This window comes from Emys orbicularis, chromosome 5 (genome assembly GCF_028017835.1).
Source record: "Emys orbicularis isolate rEmyOrb1 chromosome 5, rEmyOrb1.hap1, whole genome shotgun sequence".
In the NCBI taxonomy this organism is placed as follows: Eukaryota; Metazoa; Chordata; order Testudines; family Emydidae; genus Emys; species Emys orbicularis.
Genome location: NC_088687.1, coordinates 26054835 through 26073367, shown reverse-complemented (window position 1 = coordinate 26073367; position 18533 = coordinate 26054835). Strand labels below are relative to the sequence as shown.

Below are 18533 nucleotides of genomic sequence, written 5' to 3'. Positions count from 1 at the left end.
ACGTGGCTGACTAGTCTGCTGTAGATTGTTAATGCAGTGCTTGAGGGGGAGGGAGCAGATGGAGGGAGGGACAATCTGCAGCTTCCACTGCTAACTACTAACGCATTTGGTACTAATGTTGAAGTACAGATTTTCTAATGCTAACTCCCTTTAGTGCTTCAAATGTATGACTGATAAGGGAACTGAATAAACAGGCCACTATTTAAAATGTATCTTTCTAACCCATTAGAGGTTTTTTTCAAATTACTTGGAAAAAAATTACTCCCAAAATTTCAAAGAGCTTAGTAGGGCTTTAGCTGCGTGAATACAATTTACTCGAGTGGGAACCTTCTTGCTCAACCCCAGCATGACTCTTTTTTGAGCCTTAAAGGGGCCAAATTCTGCCCTTGGATGTGTATGCAGGATTCTCATTGATTCAATAGAAAATCTGCATGCTCATACAAAGGCATCATTTGGCCAAGGTGATTGTAGCAAATGACCATATTCACAGGTATCAGTTTCTTTACAGACCAGGTAAATTGAGTTTTACCTGCATTAGGGAAAAGCAGTGATACTATCTGGGATGAATGGGTAGGCTCGTAGCAGAACAGGAGTTCTGGGTAGGGTTTGAGAGAGGGGGGAAAAGGAAAATGTATGTGTAGGTTCTACATTCAACCAGTGAGCAGATGAGACCTGATGCTCTGCCTGTCTAAAAGTAAACTGACTGGGGACATTGTACATTCATTCCTAAAGGTAATGGCCCTGATCTCAGTTGATGGAAATGTCCTTTGAAGTGGAGCTACCCCAGTTTACCCCATCAGAGGATCTGCCATAACTGAGTTCTTGGTACAATGATTCCTTCATTTTAAAGACCAGCACATACAAGTGTACAGGTCTATAAAAACATTTAGCCACTATGGACCAAGTTTATCCCGAGATTAAGAACATTCAAGTACAATAAATGCATTTACAGTAGGAAAGAATCTGAACCCTATTTTATTAACCAGTGCTCTCAATTAATCCCTTTCTGCTCTGTCTCACCCATAAACGCACAGTGGGAACTAATAATTAACTTTTGCTCTAATAGGGAATCATTATTTCTTTTTGTCTTTTTTTTTCTGTTTTTGTTTTTTGTTTTTTTTGTAAAGGAGTCTTCCTCAGTGAATACAACAAACAAAATGAATTCTAAAAAGCTTTCTGCAGCACCTCTTAAACCTGGAGATATCTTTGAGGTCGAACTAGCCAAAAAAGATAGCGGCTTGGGAATAAGTGTCACGGTACTGTTTGACAAGGTTTTTAGATGTTTTCTCTTCTTCTCTACTCCCAGCAACCTGTTCAATTGCTAATTTACAGGGAAGCAAGGTGTTTTAAAAGGACACTGTCCAGTACCTGCTCACAGATACTTCCATCTCCCTGAAGATGGAAAATATTAATTATTTCCATCTCTCTTTTCTTGTCATCTCCCTATTAATTATTATTTATTATTATTTATTATTTTTAATTACTTGCACTACCATACTGCCTAGCAGCCCTAGTCCTGGACCAGGACCTCATTATGCTATGTGCTATACAAACACAGAATCAAAAGACTCCAAAAAGTTTACAATCCAAGTGTAAGACGCAAGACAACAGACGTATACTGACAGATGGGGGAGTACAGTGAGGAAAAAACGAGACAGTATTGATCTGTATGATAGACAGTGGTCTTAGCGCACCAGCAGCCAAGCTGTTGTCAGGTAGGCATCACGGTAAAGGAGAATTGTAAGGAGGCACAAAAGTGCTCGTTTGAGAATTTAACGAGTGGGCGGTGGAGACTAGCATAATGGGTTGATCGGAGTCGGGAGTCAACCTCCAATACTGAATGAGAGATGATGGACAGTGAAGGGCCTTGAAGGTGAAGTCAAGTAGCTTTTGTTAGGAGGTTGACATTAAAGGGTCAAATTCATCCCTAGCATAACACCATTGAAGTTAATGGAGTTAAGTTGGGCCAGATTTGGTCCAGCATTATTTTTGTTTTACTGACTTGTTCACCAGCAGCATCAGCCTCTCTAAAGAGGCTTTGTCACTTGTTCTGTGCTCTCCCTCTGCTGGCTGAGAAGCAGAAGAGCACAAAACATTTTTGTCTAGGTAAGGAGGGACTGGTTATTATTTTTTGTCATCCTTCTAGCAAGTCGGTAAGGAGATAAGGAGATAGATATCTATTTTTAATTTAAAAACTTCACACCAGATTATGTTTGTAAACTGGCTCAAAGTTTAGGCCTAACCTATTTGACAATGTCCCTTTAAAGACAAAGTGAATAATATATCATTATATCACCAACACTCCATTTGTGTTTCTGTAGGTGTCAAAACAACCTTTGGTTCTTAGACAAGTTAACTTTCAAGAATTAGTCTAACTGATTCACCTCCCAATTCTGCAAACAATTTGAATGTCAACGGTAGCATGCTGGTAATAGTGAGCATATATTAAACAGAGTTCAAAAGAGAGGCAATTTCAGTGGCTATTTACTGTATTACAGATATATGCATTTTCTAAATAGATTGTGTATCCGGACACCTTCTTTCAAGTGTAGCAGATTTTAATGCATGTTACTTTGAAGATGAGGACAGCAGAATAAAGCTGTTTCCTTTTTACATCCCTAATTCAATCTTTCATGCACTTTTTAGCCATCACTGGAACAATTTCTAATGTTTTCAGATCAGAAATTGTGATAGTGGATGTTCTATACCCACAAACAGTAGCTATATGTAAGGCTAGGAATCTGTCACCGAGGTCATGGAAGTCATGGCCGGTGCCTGAGCAGCTCGAGCGGCCCCTGGGCCAGCCACACCGGCCGCTGCTGGGGCAGTCTCGGGCCACTGCGCCCCTCCCTCCCATCAGCAGCAGGAATTTGGGTGTGGGAGGGCTCTCGGGGCTGAGGCAGGGGGTTAGGGTGCGGGAGGGGGTGAGGGCTTTGGGTGGCACTTACCTTGGGGGGGGGGTCCCCGGAAGCGGCCGGCATGTCCAGCTCCTAGGCGGAGGCGCAGCCAGGTGGCTCCGCGTGCTGCCTCTGCCCACAGGGGCCTCCCCCACAGCTCCCATTGGCCGTGGTTCCTGGCCAATGGGAGCTGCAGAGCAGGCGCTCGGGGCATGGGGCAGCGTGCGGAGCCCCCCTGGCTGCACCTCCACGTAGGGGCTGCAGGGACATGCCGGCTGCTTCTGGGAGCCGGGTAGGGAGCCTGCCAGCCCCCCCAGTCCCCTTTGTCCCCCCACAGCACCAGTGGAGGTCCCAGGGCCGCTCCTCCCCTCCCCCCCCAGCACCCAAGTTTTAGTCAGGGGTATACAGTACAAGTCATGGACAGGTCACGGACGTGAATTTTTGTTTACTGCCCGTGACCTGCCCATGACTTTTACTAAAAATATCTGTGACTAAAATGTAGCCTTAGCTATAGGTAATGCACTCTTCTTAAATGTCTTAAACAGCTGAAGGCAGATACAAGTGGTTTCTAACTGGCAGGAGGATTAGATAAAGGACTGTAAGGTTGAGTTGAGGGTTGGGGGGAATCTTTACTACAGATTCTTTGGTCCATAGTCTGGATTATGGCTCAGTTACATATTGTAAACTTTGCCTATGAATTGTAAATGAAAACATGCTCTAAATCTAAAGAAATTTTAGTAATTATCACTAATCGATTAGGAGCCAGATTCACTATGACAGATGAATGAAGGTATAAATTATGCAGTAGTATAATGATGATGTAGCCATTGACATGCAGCAACCCTGCTATTCCAGTGACTCTGTCGATGCTGCCAATGGTCACCAGTGCAAGGACTTTCCTCGGAGGCCTAACAAGTGGTCTCCATATCTCACTTTATCATGTTCTGCCTCCACTGTTCTAAAATCTACTGTCAACCTTTAGCTTACTCGGAAGTAATATTAAAACAATTGGATCTTTGGGGCACACACTGAGATCATTTGTGGGCTAGCTCCTCCTCCTCCTTTAAAAGTTTGGGGGAATCCCTGAAATAACATAGAACTGTGTGGTGATGGCTATATGCATTAAGCAAGTAGGTTGAGTGCTCCAAAGTAACTTCACTTGAAACCTAAGCAGACCATCAACCCAAATCTTCATGGCACCTCCTAGCTCAATATATTTTGCTTTCAAGACAGCTTTCTGTAACCTGAGAGAGAGAATACCTTTTAGTTTCACATTACTTTAATGACGGTGAACAAACCTAGGATATTGCATGTATGCATCTTTTATTTTGACTGCTGATGCATGTTGTGCACAAACAACACTTAGCTTTTCCACACTCATATATGCAGATTCTAGTGCTTTCGTAATTCTGCTTGAAGGACACTTGTTTTACTAGAAAGGTTTGCATTTGAGCCTAATAGTTTTAACCCCCACCCCCCACACACATCCACTCCAATTGGTTATGATTTGCATGGATCTCAAAATATTTTATTTACAATAAGTTGGCTGTTGCTTTTACATGCTGATGGCTTGAGTGCTTCCTGAGTTTCTTAAGGGTTGTTTAGCTTTCTTGATCTAAGATCTTCCGTTTAAGTTTTTAAAAGTTTGCATTTTACCTATTTATTTTCCATTTAGGGTGGCATAAACACCAGTGTAAGACATGGTGGCATTTATGTGAAGGCCATTATTCCTAAGGGAGCAGCTGAGGCTGATGGTAAAATTCAGAAAGGTACATACTTTGCTCTTTCCACAAGTTTTCTTAAATAGTGGTAGAATGAAATCCAGATGACTTTATGTAGGCTTTGGAGAGGCATCATCATGGTCTTGGAGCTAAGAACTCCAGAGGTCTACTGACTGCCCGGCCTTGGTTACTTGTAATCTCTCTATGGGTCTATATTGTCGATGGGAAACTACCTACCTCTCTGAGGTTTTTCTGTAGCACTGCGTCACCTTAGTCTCTACCTCATATGAGTGGTGTAAGGGTTAATTTGTAAAGCACTCTGACCATTTAAATGGTTAATAAGTGCTAAGTTTATAAATTTGACAGTGTTATGCAATGAGGAGATAAGAAAGGAAGACAAAGTGTGGGACTATTGCAGTATCTGCAGAAACTGCTGAAGCTGTACTGGACAAAAAAAAAATGACAAAATATTTTTTAGTCACTGTTTCCTTCTAATGCATTCCGCTTTAATGGAGCAAATTGCTCTGATTACGCCCAGAGAGAGGAGAAAGAGGCTTTGTGTAATTAGTGACCTCCTTGCTTGACATGCTAAGTATCTCAGTACAGAAAATCCTTGTAATAGCTCTGACAGTCTTTGTTTTTAAATCAGTCCTCTTAGTGAAGTGGAGTCCCACAGTTAGACGAGGGGTTATTATATTTCTCCCCAGATTTCCCAGTGAAGCATTGCTTCGAGCATTAAAATGGTCCTAGATTTTGGGGTTGGAATTCAGTTACAAAACGCTTCTGATACAAAAAGCCCTATTCTCCTCTCGGTGCATGGGTGATTGCCCGAGTCACTGCCCTTGTTCATTGAGAAACGAACAGATCAGTCTTACATTATTATAAGCATGTTCTATATGAATTATTTTTTTATTACATTCTTCCTTCTTCTAAATCATGCATTGTTTGCTTCTAGGTGACCGTGTGCTCTCTGTCAATGGGATTAGTTTGGAGGGTGCTACCCATAAACAAGCTGTGGAAACCCTGAGGAACACTGGCCAGGTAAGATAATATCAGGGGTGAAAGTAAGGCGGTACGGGCCGGTACGGCGTACCGGGAAAAAGTGGCCGCCGGTACCAGCCCCTGCCGCTTTAACGTCGCTGCCGCTTTTGTGCCCCCTGTCAGCAGCCCTGCCGGGTCCCTAGTGGCAGGGCCGCTGACGGAGGAGCCAAAAGGGGCAGCCACATTAAAGCGCTGCCACGGCAAAGACCCTGCTTAAAGCGCTGCTGCGGCAGCGCTTTATCCTCCCTGCCCCTTTTGCCCCCCCAGGCTGCCAATGGGTGGGGGCAAAAGGAGCAGCTGCCCTGGGGCCGGCGATTTAAAAGGGCCCGGGGCTCCGGCCACTGCTGCACTGGAGCCCTGGGCGGCATGGGCCAGGCAGCCTGAAAGGGCTGGCTGGGGGATGCTGACCCCCAGGCCCTGCCCCTTCCACCCTACGCCCTGCCCCTTCTGGGGGGGGGTGCGGAGCCAGCCCCCGTACCGGTAAGTTTTCAATTTTACTTTCACCCCTGGATAATATTCTTCTCCTATCTTAGGTAAATAAACTTATCATGAGTAAAAGTACAGTAGACAAAACTGACAACAGGAGCTCTCCACTGTGCACTTCCTTGCTTAGGACCACTTTCTGATACACTTAATCATGTTGAGTAGCACCTCACTCCAAAAGTATTGCCATTTCAGTTAATGTCACTATTCATGGCATAAGGCTGCTGCTTCCGATATCAGAATTTGGCCCTTAGCTAATCATGCATGGAAATGCATGGTGCATGTACAAATATTAGATCTCTGGAATAGTAAAATACCACCAGTACATACTGTAAACTGTTTATTCCTCCAGATTCCCTTGTATGAAGGACCCGTGTATGAAGAATGTTGTCAGTGGCATTTTTTAATTATCCCTCATGCCTCATAATATTGGGGGGAAATCTTCATTTACTTTAGATGCTGTCTGGTTGAAATCTTGTGGCTCTGTTACTCTATTATTGTTGATGTTGTTGCCATTTGCAGTTCTTAAATCACTGTAAGGTGATTAGTTTGTTATGGGGGATTTTTTATAAATCCGTATGATTTATGGCTGTGAAATTTAGTTACCCAAAACAGATTAGACTAGACCCTATATGGCAAAATGTGGTATTTTTGTGTGCTAACTAACTTGAATATGTTGTATTTGTGTAGGTAGTTCATCTGTTGCTGGAGAAGGGGCAGCTTCCAGTGGCCAAAGTTCATGCTCCCATTACACCGCAGTGCACTCCTCCAAATCAGGCAGGACAAAGTGAGCCCCAGAACAAACCAGAGAAAAAAATGACAAATACCAAAGACTACAACTTTGCCACTGAAGGTCAGGTCATAGAGAAAAACTATCTGAGCTTTAGAGCATCCCCAAAACTTTTCATTTTCTCGCAGCCAGATGATCCTCCAGTGAAAAGAATCAGGAAAGTTAGGGCCGGCAGTGAACACTTCCAAGCCTTGTGTACAACACAGATTCTCTTTCATGTTGTTAAACGCTTTTTGAATATTTCCTTTAATGGTGTCTCAGTCATTTATTTTAGCAGCTTTTTAAATAGTTTCTTCCCTTACCATTCCTTAACTTATTTATATTGTGTCACCTTTGAAACGAAGGGCATTACTTCCTGTAATAGATCATGGCTAGGGCTCCATGTTTATCACAGATTCCGTGACTTCCAGCGACCTCCACGACATATGCAGCAGCCAGTGGGCCCTGACTGAATCTTGCACAGGTGGCTCTGGGGACAGCCACACTGGCCACTGCTGGAGCGGTTCCACAGCCAGCCACACCAGCGCTGCAGGAGCGGCCCCAGCCCCGGGTCCAGCTGCACCAGCCGCTGCTCTGGCGGTCCCCGGGAGCTGGCCCCGGGGACCGCCCAAGCAACGGTTGATGCAGCTGTCCCCAGGGACTGCCTGAGCAGCGGTCCCGGGGGCGGCGGGAGCAACCATAGCTTGGCGGCTCCCAGCAGCGGTCCCGGGGCAGCCGGAGCAGCGACTGGACCCGGGGTTCCCTCCCTGCGGCTGCCCGAGCAGCCACTGGCCCCCAGGGTTCCTCCTGCAGCAGCAGCCGGAGCACCTGCTGGTCCCCCAGGGCTCCCCCCCGGCAGCGGGCCCCCTAGGGCTTCCCCCACAGCAACTTGTGCCGCGGGCCCCCCAGAGCTTCCCCCCTTTCCCCTGGCAGCTGGTGCCGTGGGCCCTCCGGGACTCCGCCCCCCCCTCCCCCGCCGCTGATAATGTGCCCCCACCCCAAGATTCAATCAGGGGTATTTATGGTATAAGTCATGGAGAGGTCATGGGGCCATGATTTTTTGTTTCTTGCCTGTGACTTGTCCATGACTTTTACTAAAAATATCGGTCATTAAATCATAGCCTTAATCATGGCCAACTCCAGAATGTTCCTCCTCCTCTATACTTCTCAATTATTTCTACAGCATAATGCCCTTACAGCCTTCCTGCATGTCCTCTGAGCCTCTCCCAGGTACTGCTCTTTTGGGGATAACATACAGCAGTGTGGACATTTCCAAGAGAAGAACAGTAGGGAAAGAAACCATGAATCATTTTGACATGTTTTGTCTAAACCAGTGGTCCCCAACCTTTTTTGTCTGGCAGGCGCCAGACGATGAGCCACGGAGGACCATGGCAGCGGATGAGCATTCGCCGAAATGCCGCCGACAAGCGGCAACATCAATAGGCGTTGTTGCCGAAATGCTGCCGAGAAGCAGTGTCATCCAGAGGTGTCGCCGCCGAAATGCCGCTGAAAATCGGTGGCATTTCAGCGGTGACGCCTCTGGATGACACTGCTTCTCGGCGGCATTTCGGTGGATGCTCGTCCGCCGGCCAGTATGCGGGCGCACATAGACGCCTCGGCGGGCGCCATGGCGCCCGCGGGCACTGCATTGGGGACCCCTGGTCTAAACCGATCATACACAGGGACGCCTTACAAAACTTTTACACATGGTAACCCCTTACCCCAAACTATTGGGATGCAGTCTGATTGTTATTGCTGAATAAGCAGCCTTCATGGAGAGGGTACTGTAGGAAAGGAGAGAAGTAGTCTATTATTTCTATTTATTTTCCAGACAACACATTTGAGGTAAAGTTGCTGAAGAACAGCTCAGGCCTGGGGTTCAGTTTTTGTCGTGAAGACAACCTTACTCCGGAGCAATTGGGCTCAAGCATAGTGAGGGTTAAAAAGCTCTTCCCAGGGCAGCCTGCAGCTGAAAGTGGGCAGATTGAAGTTGGGGATGTCATCCTGAAAGTGAACGGAGCTTCGTTAAAAGGACTATCCCAGCAGGTTAGAGCTCTCTCTATTGTCTTACTTGTCAGTAGTAGCTATCTTGCAAGTGGGACCTGTGTCTAATACAAAATTAACTGTACCTGTAGGAGGTCATCTCAGCACTCAGAGGAACATCCCCAGAAGTCTCTCTCCTCCTTTGCAGGCCACCACCTGGTATACTACCAGAAATTGATCCTTCTCTGTTGGTAAGACCTATGGCATATGATGTTTTAGTTTTGTCTTCATTAAGTTTTGCTTATTCAGAATACATTGGTTGCACATGTAAATGAAAAATAAAGAGAGGTGGCAGGGGAATAGAGAATCATACAAATGTGTTTGCTGTGTTAAGTCACAAGATAGAAACACAGCCTATTTCATAGAAATAAGAAAAAATACAAGGCTCTTGTATATTTACAATAGTACAATTTAAAAAAAAAAGACTCCTAAATGGCTTAAAATACTATAACTACACTTTCCTTGGTAATGTTGATGGTTAGTTTGAAGTTGACTTCACCCAGGGTTACATTTTCAGTGAGATGTGTGGTGAATTAGTCATGAAACTGCCATTTAATAACAACAATTATTTATAGTTTAGTTCTGTACATCAAGCTGGAAAAAACTCAGCCCTGTTTTCTGAGCTAAAATACATGATCCCAAAAAGGATTTGTAAAAGTGCTCCATCAAATCAGTCCAAAGAGCACAATGCCATTTCAGAATATTTTAGTGTTGATGGAAACTAGACTATATATTCTGCAGCAGAAAAAAATTGGAACTCCATGATGGAGAAGTCCACATTAGTAGAGTAGCTTTCAATAATAAAGAACAATTAAAAGGAGTCTTCAAATCAAGTCACTTTATTGTTGTTTACCAGATAAAAACTGTTCTTACATGACAGAAACAGATTTGTATCCTGTGTGTGGACATCTAAACACAAATTTAAACAAAGGGCAAGAGGAACAAAGGAGAAAATTAAAGTAACGAAAAGCGGTTGATGGTGTTCGGGGTGGGTGAGTACCTGAACACAGAGGATGAATAAATGGAACTGTCAAAGCTTCCATACTCATCATTGATTGGTACAGCATGTTTATGGGAGTGTGATTACACAGTTCTTTGGGAAATGGTACTGGAGCCAAATGTTTAAACTTTTGGGGACAGATCCTCAGCTGGTGTAACTTGTCATAGGCCCATTGACCATTTATACTAGGTGAGGATCTGCCTCTCAGTGCCTACCGGCAGTTTCAGTTTCTTAGAGAGCTGAGCACCCACAACTCCCATTTTTAGCACTTTTGAAAAAATTACACATGTGTTATGTTACAGAAAATAAGTTAAATTCACCCTGAACTCTATGGCGTTATACCAGGGCTGAGTTTCGTCCACTGTGCTGACTTCTGAAGTAAATAGAATGAACCTTTGATTAAACATGTTTGATTATTTCTGCATTCTTTCCACATTTTCTGCCAAACCTAAAATGAATAAATGACCATTATAGCCAGAGTCTGATTTCTTAAACATCACATTTGTTGCAGACTCCCATACATTCCCCACAACAAATATTTCCAGACATCAGCACAGAAACTTCTGGGGCGTCAAATGGAGATCAAGGTGACAGCTCAGATGAAAATGAAGTGACTAATAAGAGCAAGAAGCGACTAAAATCCCCGTCTAGGAGAGACAGCTACAGTGACAGCAGTGGGAGTGGTGAAGAAGAGGTAGTGGTGACCCCAACACAGATAGCAAGCCCTGGCTGGAATTCTGCCCTGTACCAAACTCTAGACAAAATGATGACTCCAGCACACACTCAGTATGAAACTCCTTGTAGCCAGGAAGAAGCAATTCGTACCATCTACTACTCTGCTCATGAGACTCCCAGCAAGCCAGAGTTTGAGGACAGGTATGATTGTAAATATTACTTATTTTGCAAAAATAAATACTCAGGTTTTGCAAGCCTAGAACAATCAAAAAGGTGGAATTTCTCTGCAAAGATGGATGATAAGGCCTACTAATAAAAATTCAAGACTTTGTCCAGATAAAATCTAGTCATTTTCACACCAAAGACTTGTGTTGATTTGGGAGTGAGGGATGGTACAATTTAACCCCTGTATCAAGTTTGTAAATATTTGCACAAATATCAGAGTTCACACATGAATACCTGTGAAGTGAAACGTATCTTTGCAGAGCTCTAACCATGTAAGCAACAAAGTCTGGCTCAAATATTACAAACCATTCAAATTCTTGTTTCCCTGTCTTCTCATAGTAATCCTCCATCTCCTCTACCACTGGACTTGCCACCAATACCAAGCTGTAGAACTGTTACTGAGATTGCTACCCCTGGTTTAATGGATGATGCCTACATCAGTACCACCTCAGAGCTAGTTCCACAAAGAGAGAAGATAACATCACTGCTCAACCAATTTGAGAAACATGCTGATGAATATGAACCAGTAATTACTTTCTCTCTCTGCGCCATAAATGTGTTAAAGATTGTGTCTCTTGGGATTTTATTTAGCCATGGGTTTGGCCGTAACAAAATGCATCCTATTTATATTTACTTAAAATTAGGGTAATTGTTCTATCTTCAAATTTAAATTTATAGTTAGCTAAGGATGTATTTTGCAAAAGGCTCTCATACAATCTACTTATAGAAGGTGGCCTGGACATTTGTGACAATAGGACTAGCAGATTGTTACGACAGTGTCCCCAGATGTGTTATAAATGAGGCACTTGAGAGATTCAAATGTCTGACTTACTCTTTGAAATAAAAAACATGGGTTTTTTTTTTCAAATCAGACTCTAAAGCTGTGCAGACTGCATAACTGCCTGTGCATACATACAATTTGGGTAGTTAAATGCTCCATTGCCCTGTGCATATTATGAATGGACACACAGGTGCACACATATTTCTTAGGTACACTCTGAATCCATATTTTGAAGATTTGGCAGTGTGTAACTATGTAGGGACAATGTTTGGAGGCTAAGCTTCTTACCTGTCAATATATTTTTCCCCATTGTTACCCTCGGACTGGTTGGGGCCCTTGTAATCCCATCCATTTCCTCTGTTTTACATCTGTCCATCCCCCAGATACTCTTCTTTCGGCCTCAGAAGCAATGCATCAAACCCTCCTGAGAACCTTCTGACATTGCTGCTTCATATCCCAGAGGACGATGTTGTGCAGCACAAAGCACCTCCGTCTCTCTCGCTCCCTGTCAATTCACAGAGTAAAAAACAGTGCTGAAAATAGAGACCAGGCCTTTCTCTCTGCAACCCAGAGCACTGTATATTACAAAGGGCTAGCCTACACAAGCATGTTACAGGGGATGGAAGGGGGGGTGATTTCTAAAGCGTACTGGGACCCCGCTAGCACACATCAGAAGTTCCCTAATGCATATTCACATAAACAGTACTATGTTAAAGCACAGTAGGGAACTTTTACTGTGTGCTAGCAGGGTCTACGTGGGCCAGTTGGTGCACAAAACATTGGTGCACCTTAGAAATCACACTCCTCTCGCGCGCATTGCTGCACCATTTAGACAAGCCTATCAGTGCAATTCTCTAGAGTTTAAAAGTCAACGCTAAATTCACCATTCACAAATGCATCATCACACTATTAATCTCTTCTTTTGATCTTTTCTTCCTCTTGTTCTGTTAATTTCTGTGCAAGTAAAGCACAGTCATAAACATAGAACATAAAATGCATGTAAATTACAAATGTATAATATAAAAGGCATGCATGTGTGTAATACCAAGATATACAATACAGTACTCCAGCTTAGTAACGGAAACCTGAAGTTTTATCCTTTTGTAGGAGAGCACCTTCACCTCTCGTGCCCAGTTTTATTCTAGTTGCTATACTCCAGGGGTGGGCAAAATACAGCCCACGGGCCGGATCCGGCCCATCTAACATTTTTGTCTGGCCCGCCGGGCTCTTTGGCTGCCCCCTCGCGATCTCCGGGCTGCTAAAAGTCCCAGGGCGCAGTGGGGCGCTCAGGCAGCTGCCTGCCTGCCATGGTCCCACGCCGCTCCCGGAAGTGGCCGGCTGCTGCTGGCATGTCTCTGCGCACTCCCAGAAACCAGCCAATGGGAGCGTCGGGGGCATTGGTTGCGGGTGTGGGCAGCGCATGGAGACCCGCTGCCCCCTCCCCCCAAGGGGCTCACAGAGATGTGCCAACCGCAGCCGCTTCTGGGAGTGGCGTGGGGCCACAGCATGCAGGCAGCCTGCCTGAGCCCTGCTGCGCTGTCAGCCAGGAGTCACCTGTGGTAAGCACCTCCCCGCCAGAGCCTGCACCTCACACCCCAATACCCTGCCCCAGGTCAGAATCCCCTCCTGCACCCAAACTCCTTCCCAACTCCCACACCTCCTCCTGCACCCCAATCCCCTGCCCCAGGTCAGAACCCCCTCCTGCTCCCAAACTCCCTCCCAGCTCCCGCACCTCCTCCTGCACCCCAATCCCCTGCCCCAGGTCAGAATCTCCTCCTGTACCAAACTCCTTCCCAGCTCCCGCACCTCCTCCAGCACACCAATCCCCTGCCCCAGGTCAGAATCTCCTCCTGCACCCAAATTCCCTCCCAGACCCTGCACCCTCTTCTACACCCCAAACCCCTGCCCCAGCCCGGAGCCCCCTCCTGCACCCAAACTCCCTCCCAGCTCCCGCACCTCCTCCTGCACCCCAATCCCCTGCCCCAGGTCAGAATCCCCTCCTGCACCAAACTCCCTCCCAGACCCTACATCCCGCCCGCCCCCATTAATATAGTAGAAATGTGCGGCCCATGACAACTTACCAAAATTTGTGGAGTGGCCCCCATGCAAAAATTATTGCCCACCCCTAATGTACTCAGTATGGCCCTGATCCTGCAAGGATGTTATGCCCCTGCTTAACTTTATGCGCATGAGTAGTCTCATGGATTTCAATACATAAACCTCATTACAGATGAGAATTGCAGAATTAGAACCTATACTCGATTGAAGTAAATTGGTTAATAAAGTGTGTTTTCTTAAACAATCTTAATCGAAGCAGCTCATTCGGATGACCATACGTTTCATACAGTATACGCTATTTATCAACATTCCAGACCATTGTTTATTTAAAACGCTGTTTTTCCCGTAGGAGGTGGAACTCCATGTTACCATGACTAAATCAGAAAAGGGTAGCCTGGGCTTTACAGTAACCAAAGGCAATGATAACATTGGTTGTTACGTTCATGACGTTATTCAGGATCCTGCCAAAAGTGATGGGAGGCTACGACCAGGAGACCGGCTTATCAAGGTGAGATGAGTAAAATTTCATAGTGAAACCCAGCTCAAGATTAAGGGATTTGTGTGATAATTGAGAGGAAACAAACTAATCTTGGACCAGAAAAATAGGAATTCTGGATCCTGTGGTGTGCTGAGTCAAATGTGTAGATGAGAAGCAGACAACTAAAGGCGTGTATTGGAATTCGTAATATGACAGTTGTTGAACCAACTTAAATATTAGTTTAACATAAAACACATGGAAGATGACTGACGCATGATCGCTAAACCTTTTGCTGTTAACATCTGTGTAATCCTTCCAGACAGCAAAATAGTATATAGGGTTGGGCTCAGTATATATGATCTTTTAGGTTACAGTTAGGGGTTCCTTTCAAAATACTCATAGACTTTAAGGTCAGAAGGGATCATCATGATCATCTAGTGTCAGAGAGGAACTGTTCAGGTAAGCTTGGATAAATTTTCTTGTCACACTCCTTCCAGTAAATAGACCATAAAAAAGTCTATTCATACAGCTACATTGAAGCAAAAGCTAACATTGTAAAGTGTTGTGGAACAAGAATGTGCTTAATTACGTTCTTAGGCGGTCAAAAAAGCAAACAGGATGTTAGGAATCATTAAAAAGGGGATAGAGAATAAGACTGAGAATATATTATTGCCCTTATATAAATCCATGGTTCGCCCACATCTCGAATACTGTGTACAGATGTGGTCTCCTCACCTCAAAAAAGATATTCTAGCACTAGAAAAGGTTCAGAAAAGAGCAACTAAAATGATTAAGGGTTTAGAGAGGGTCCCATATGAGGAAAGATTAAAGAGGCTAGGACTCTTCAGTTTGGAAAAGAGAAGACTAAGGGGGGACATGATAGAGGTATATAAAATCATGAGTGATGTTGAGAAAGTGGATAAGGAAAAGTTATTTACTTATTCCCATAATACAAGAACTAGGGGTCACCAAAAGAAATTAATAGGCAGCAGGTTTAAAACAAATAAAAGGAAGTTCTTCTTCACGCAGCGCACAGTCAACTTGTGGAACTCCTTACCTGAGGAGGTTGTGAAGGCTAGGACTATAACAATGTTTAAAAGGGGACTGGATAAATTCATGGTGGCTAAGTCCATAAATGGCTATTAGCCAGGATGGGTAAGAATGGTGTCCCTAGCCTCTGTTCGTCAGAGGATGGAGATGGATGGCAGGAGAGAGATCACTTGATCATTGCCTGTTAGGTTCACTCCCTCTGGGGCACCTGGCATTGGCCACTGTCGGTAGACAGATACTGGGCTAGATGGACCTTTGGTCTGACCCAGTACGGCCTTTCTTATGTTCTTATGTTCTTATCCTGCAAAGATTTACACATGCACTTAGTAATTCCACTGAAGTCAATGGGACCACTCATAGTACATAGAGTTTAGCATGCATGCCAGTCGTTGCTAGATTGGGGCATTAAATCCTGTGGAATAACCTTTAACCTTAGGTGAGGAATAAAATCATAAACCAGTGTGGATTAGGGACTGAGTCTGGCTTTCAGGCCATGGCTTGCTAAAAGCTTATTCTTCCATTTTATGGAAACTGGTATATATTAAATCTTTTTTGTAATATATTTACTATTTTAATATTGGTAGTTCAGGATTTGTTTCTTTACTACTACCATTTCCATTAAATGTGTTTGTTCCTGGAAATGGATAACCTCATAGATTGCAGTTGCTGTCATTTACAACATTTATATTTTGTCATTTAATATGAAATACAAATAATAGGGACTTCAGCTGCATTTTCTTGGTATCATTGGCTGTCTTAATTGCAACCATAATGAGGATTTTTCTGTTGCTGTTCTCTTCACAGGTTAATGACATGGATGTCACTAACATGAGTCACACAGATGCAGTCAGTTTTCTCCGAGCTGCACCAAAGACTGTCAGATTAGTGGTTGGACGGGTTCTGGAGTTACCAAAGATTCCAGTGTTGCCCCATTTGCTGCCTGATATTACATTAACGTGCCATAAAGAAGAGCTGGGTAATATAAAATTGTATGGCGGTTTGCCCTTGTGTGAAATGCCTTTCTTGGTCCCGTTGTAAAAATCACACTTAACTACTAAAAGAAAAAATTGAGGATTTTTTTCTTCTGCACAGGTCTGTCTATATCAGGAGGTCATGACAGCCTTTACCAGGCGGTATACATTAGTGATATAAAGCCAAGGTCAGTTGCTGCCAGCGAGGAAAGTCTCCGTACATTGGATATCATCCATTATATTAATGGAGTCAGCACACAGGGAATGACTCTGAAAGAAGCCAAAAGAGCCCTGGAAATGTCACTTCCTAAAGTGGTGCTGAAAGCTACAAGGTATCCTCTGGAAGCTAATTCCTGCATGTGATTTTTAACTGACATAGTTGTAGCTGTGTCCACTTAAATGCATTTTCCTGGCACAATAGCTAACCAATTGGAGTGATAATGGCGGGTATTTTTAAAAGACCTGATCCTTCAGGGTGCTCTGTCCTCTCAATTCCGTTGGCTTAATGGAGTTGAGAATGCTCAGTATCTGATCAGATTGGGCTCATAGTGAGGATAAAACTGTCCAACTGCAGACTGCACTGTAAGAGGCATTCTCAGACTAAATTTGATATATGCCCAGCTTGTGTGTGGGCATTATGTAATAAGCAGGGTAGGACATGTATGTAATAAGTAAGGCTACAATTATGTCACGGAGGTCATGGAAGTCACGGAATCCACTGTGATCCCCCACTCCCCATTTTGTCACAATTATTTTTAGCAAAAGTCACAGACAGGTCACAGGCTTTCGTGAATTTTTGTTTATGGCCCGTGACCTGTCCGTGACTTACTAAAAATAACCGTGACAAAATCTTAGCCTTAGTAATAAGTTACATGGATCAAAGTGCCCTTTAAAAAAAAACCTAATTGTTTTGGGAAAAGTTGTCAACTTTGTCAACATTTTCCCAAAAGTTGTACCAACTGGAGTGAGCCTCTCAGCCCAGATAGAGAGACTTGCACTAGCACGGCTCAAGCTAGCGTGCTATAAATAGCTGCATCTTGGGCTGGATCTCAGATTCTCAAGCCTAGGGGGTCTGGTGGGCTTGAAACCCTGAGCCACCACATCCACACTGCTATTTTTAATGCACTAATTCAAGCCCTGCTAGCACAAGTCGGTGTACCTGGGTGGTTAGGCTCACTCCCAGCTGCAGTGTAGAGTTACCCACAGAGTACTGAAATTGCAGATGAAGATTGACCTAGTTCAGGGGTGCTCCAGCTACACCTTTCCCCTACTACATCAGCAGCCGGGAGGGGGAGTGGTGTAAGAGATCACACATTGGCTCTATGTCTCCCTAGGTTCATGTGTGTGCTGGAGCAGTCCTCCCTGGCACAGCAAACCTGGCTGTAGGCTCAGATTATGCTACCAGGGTGGCACAGAGCAGCTGCATCCTTGATCCTTTAATTTCAGAACTCTTTACTAGCAATAATTTAATCCTTGGAATAATCCTGTAAAGAGGTGGCTATATAGGTATTGCTATCCCTATTTTATAGATGGGGCAACTGAGGCAGAGAAATTACCAAGTTTCCACTACTTTTGTGTGCCTAACTTTCAGGCACCTAAAGCTTAATTTTCTGAAGTGCTGAGGAGCTGCAGGAACTGAGGAGTTCTAAGGTTTAAGCCCTAGGCTGAGGCCACTAGATCGCACCTGTCTACACTAAATCGCACCTCTTCTGAAAGTAGATATGAACCAGGATATTATCTGGTGAATACCTTTCTATTATTGGGATATTGAATATTCTTGGTACCTTATTCCAAGTCTCTCCAAGGAAAATGTGATTGACATAGTTAAGGCCTAATAGTCAATAAGAGATTGCCCTCATATAGATACTTATGTATGGTTCCTTTTCACAAATCAAAAATATAGTGTGTTTCTTCTTATCGCAGAGATGGTCACCCATTGATTCCAAAGTCCAGGGGCTCTGTTAGCTCAAGTCCAAAGTTAATGAAAGCTAATGGTAAGGATCTCTTAGTTACCTACTGCAAATGAGTTTCTTTCTATCAATGACAACCAAAGTGTGATATCTTGCTTTTGCCTACAAAAGCCTGTCATAAACAGGATAAATGATATTCTTTTAAATAAGATTTGCCAAACTTCTGCAACAAATTTAAGAAGCCACTTTGCATAAGGACATGGATAAGAGACAGTACAGAATGTCACAGATTCTGAGAAATAGAATAAAACCATTTAAATATTATGGAGTGTTCTGTACTCAGCTTTAGAAAATTCTTGGATTTTGTGATATATTGGCATTGTTACATACAACACAAACAATTTGGTGCTTCCTGTGGTATTGTTTACATA

The 18533-nt window shown here is 44.0% G+C and overlaps 1 protein-coding gene across 1 annotated transcript in view; it reads left to right on the top strand.

The window, feature by feature from the left end:
* Nucleotides 1-18533, top strand: part of PTPN13 (protein tyrosine phosphatase non-receptor type 13) — a 154618-nt gene that overhangs the window by 117028 nt on the left and 19057 nt on the right. Inside the window, exons 24-35 of the mRNA XM_065404715.1 lie at nt 1128-1271; nt 4573-4666; nt 5574-5659; nt 6833-6995; nt 8743-8957; nt 9047-9145; nt 10466-10830; nt 11194-11380; nt 14043-14201; nt 16026-16197; nt 16314-16524; nt 18116-18186. Of these exons, the coding sequence (XP_065260787.1) occupies nt 1128-1271; nt 4573-4666; nt 5574-5659; nt 6833-6995; nt 8743-8957; nt 9047-9145; nt 10466-10830; nt 11194-11380; nt 14043-14201; nt 16026-16197; nt 16314-16524; nt 18116-18186 (1966 nt within the window). The remainder of the gene's footprint in view (nt 1-1127; nt 1272-4572; nt 4667-5573; nt 5660-6832; nt 6996-8742; nt 8958-9046; nt 9146-10465; nt 10831-11193; nt 11381-14042; nt 14202-16025; nt 16198-16313; nt 16525-18115; nt 18187-18533) is intronic.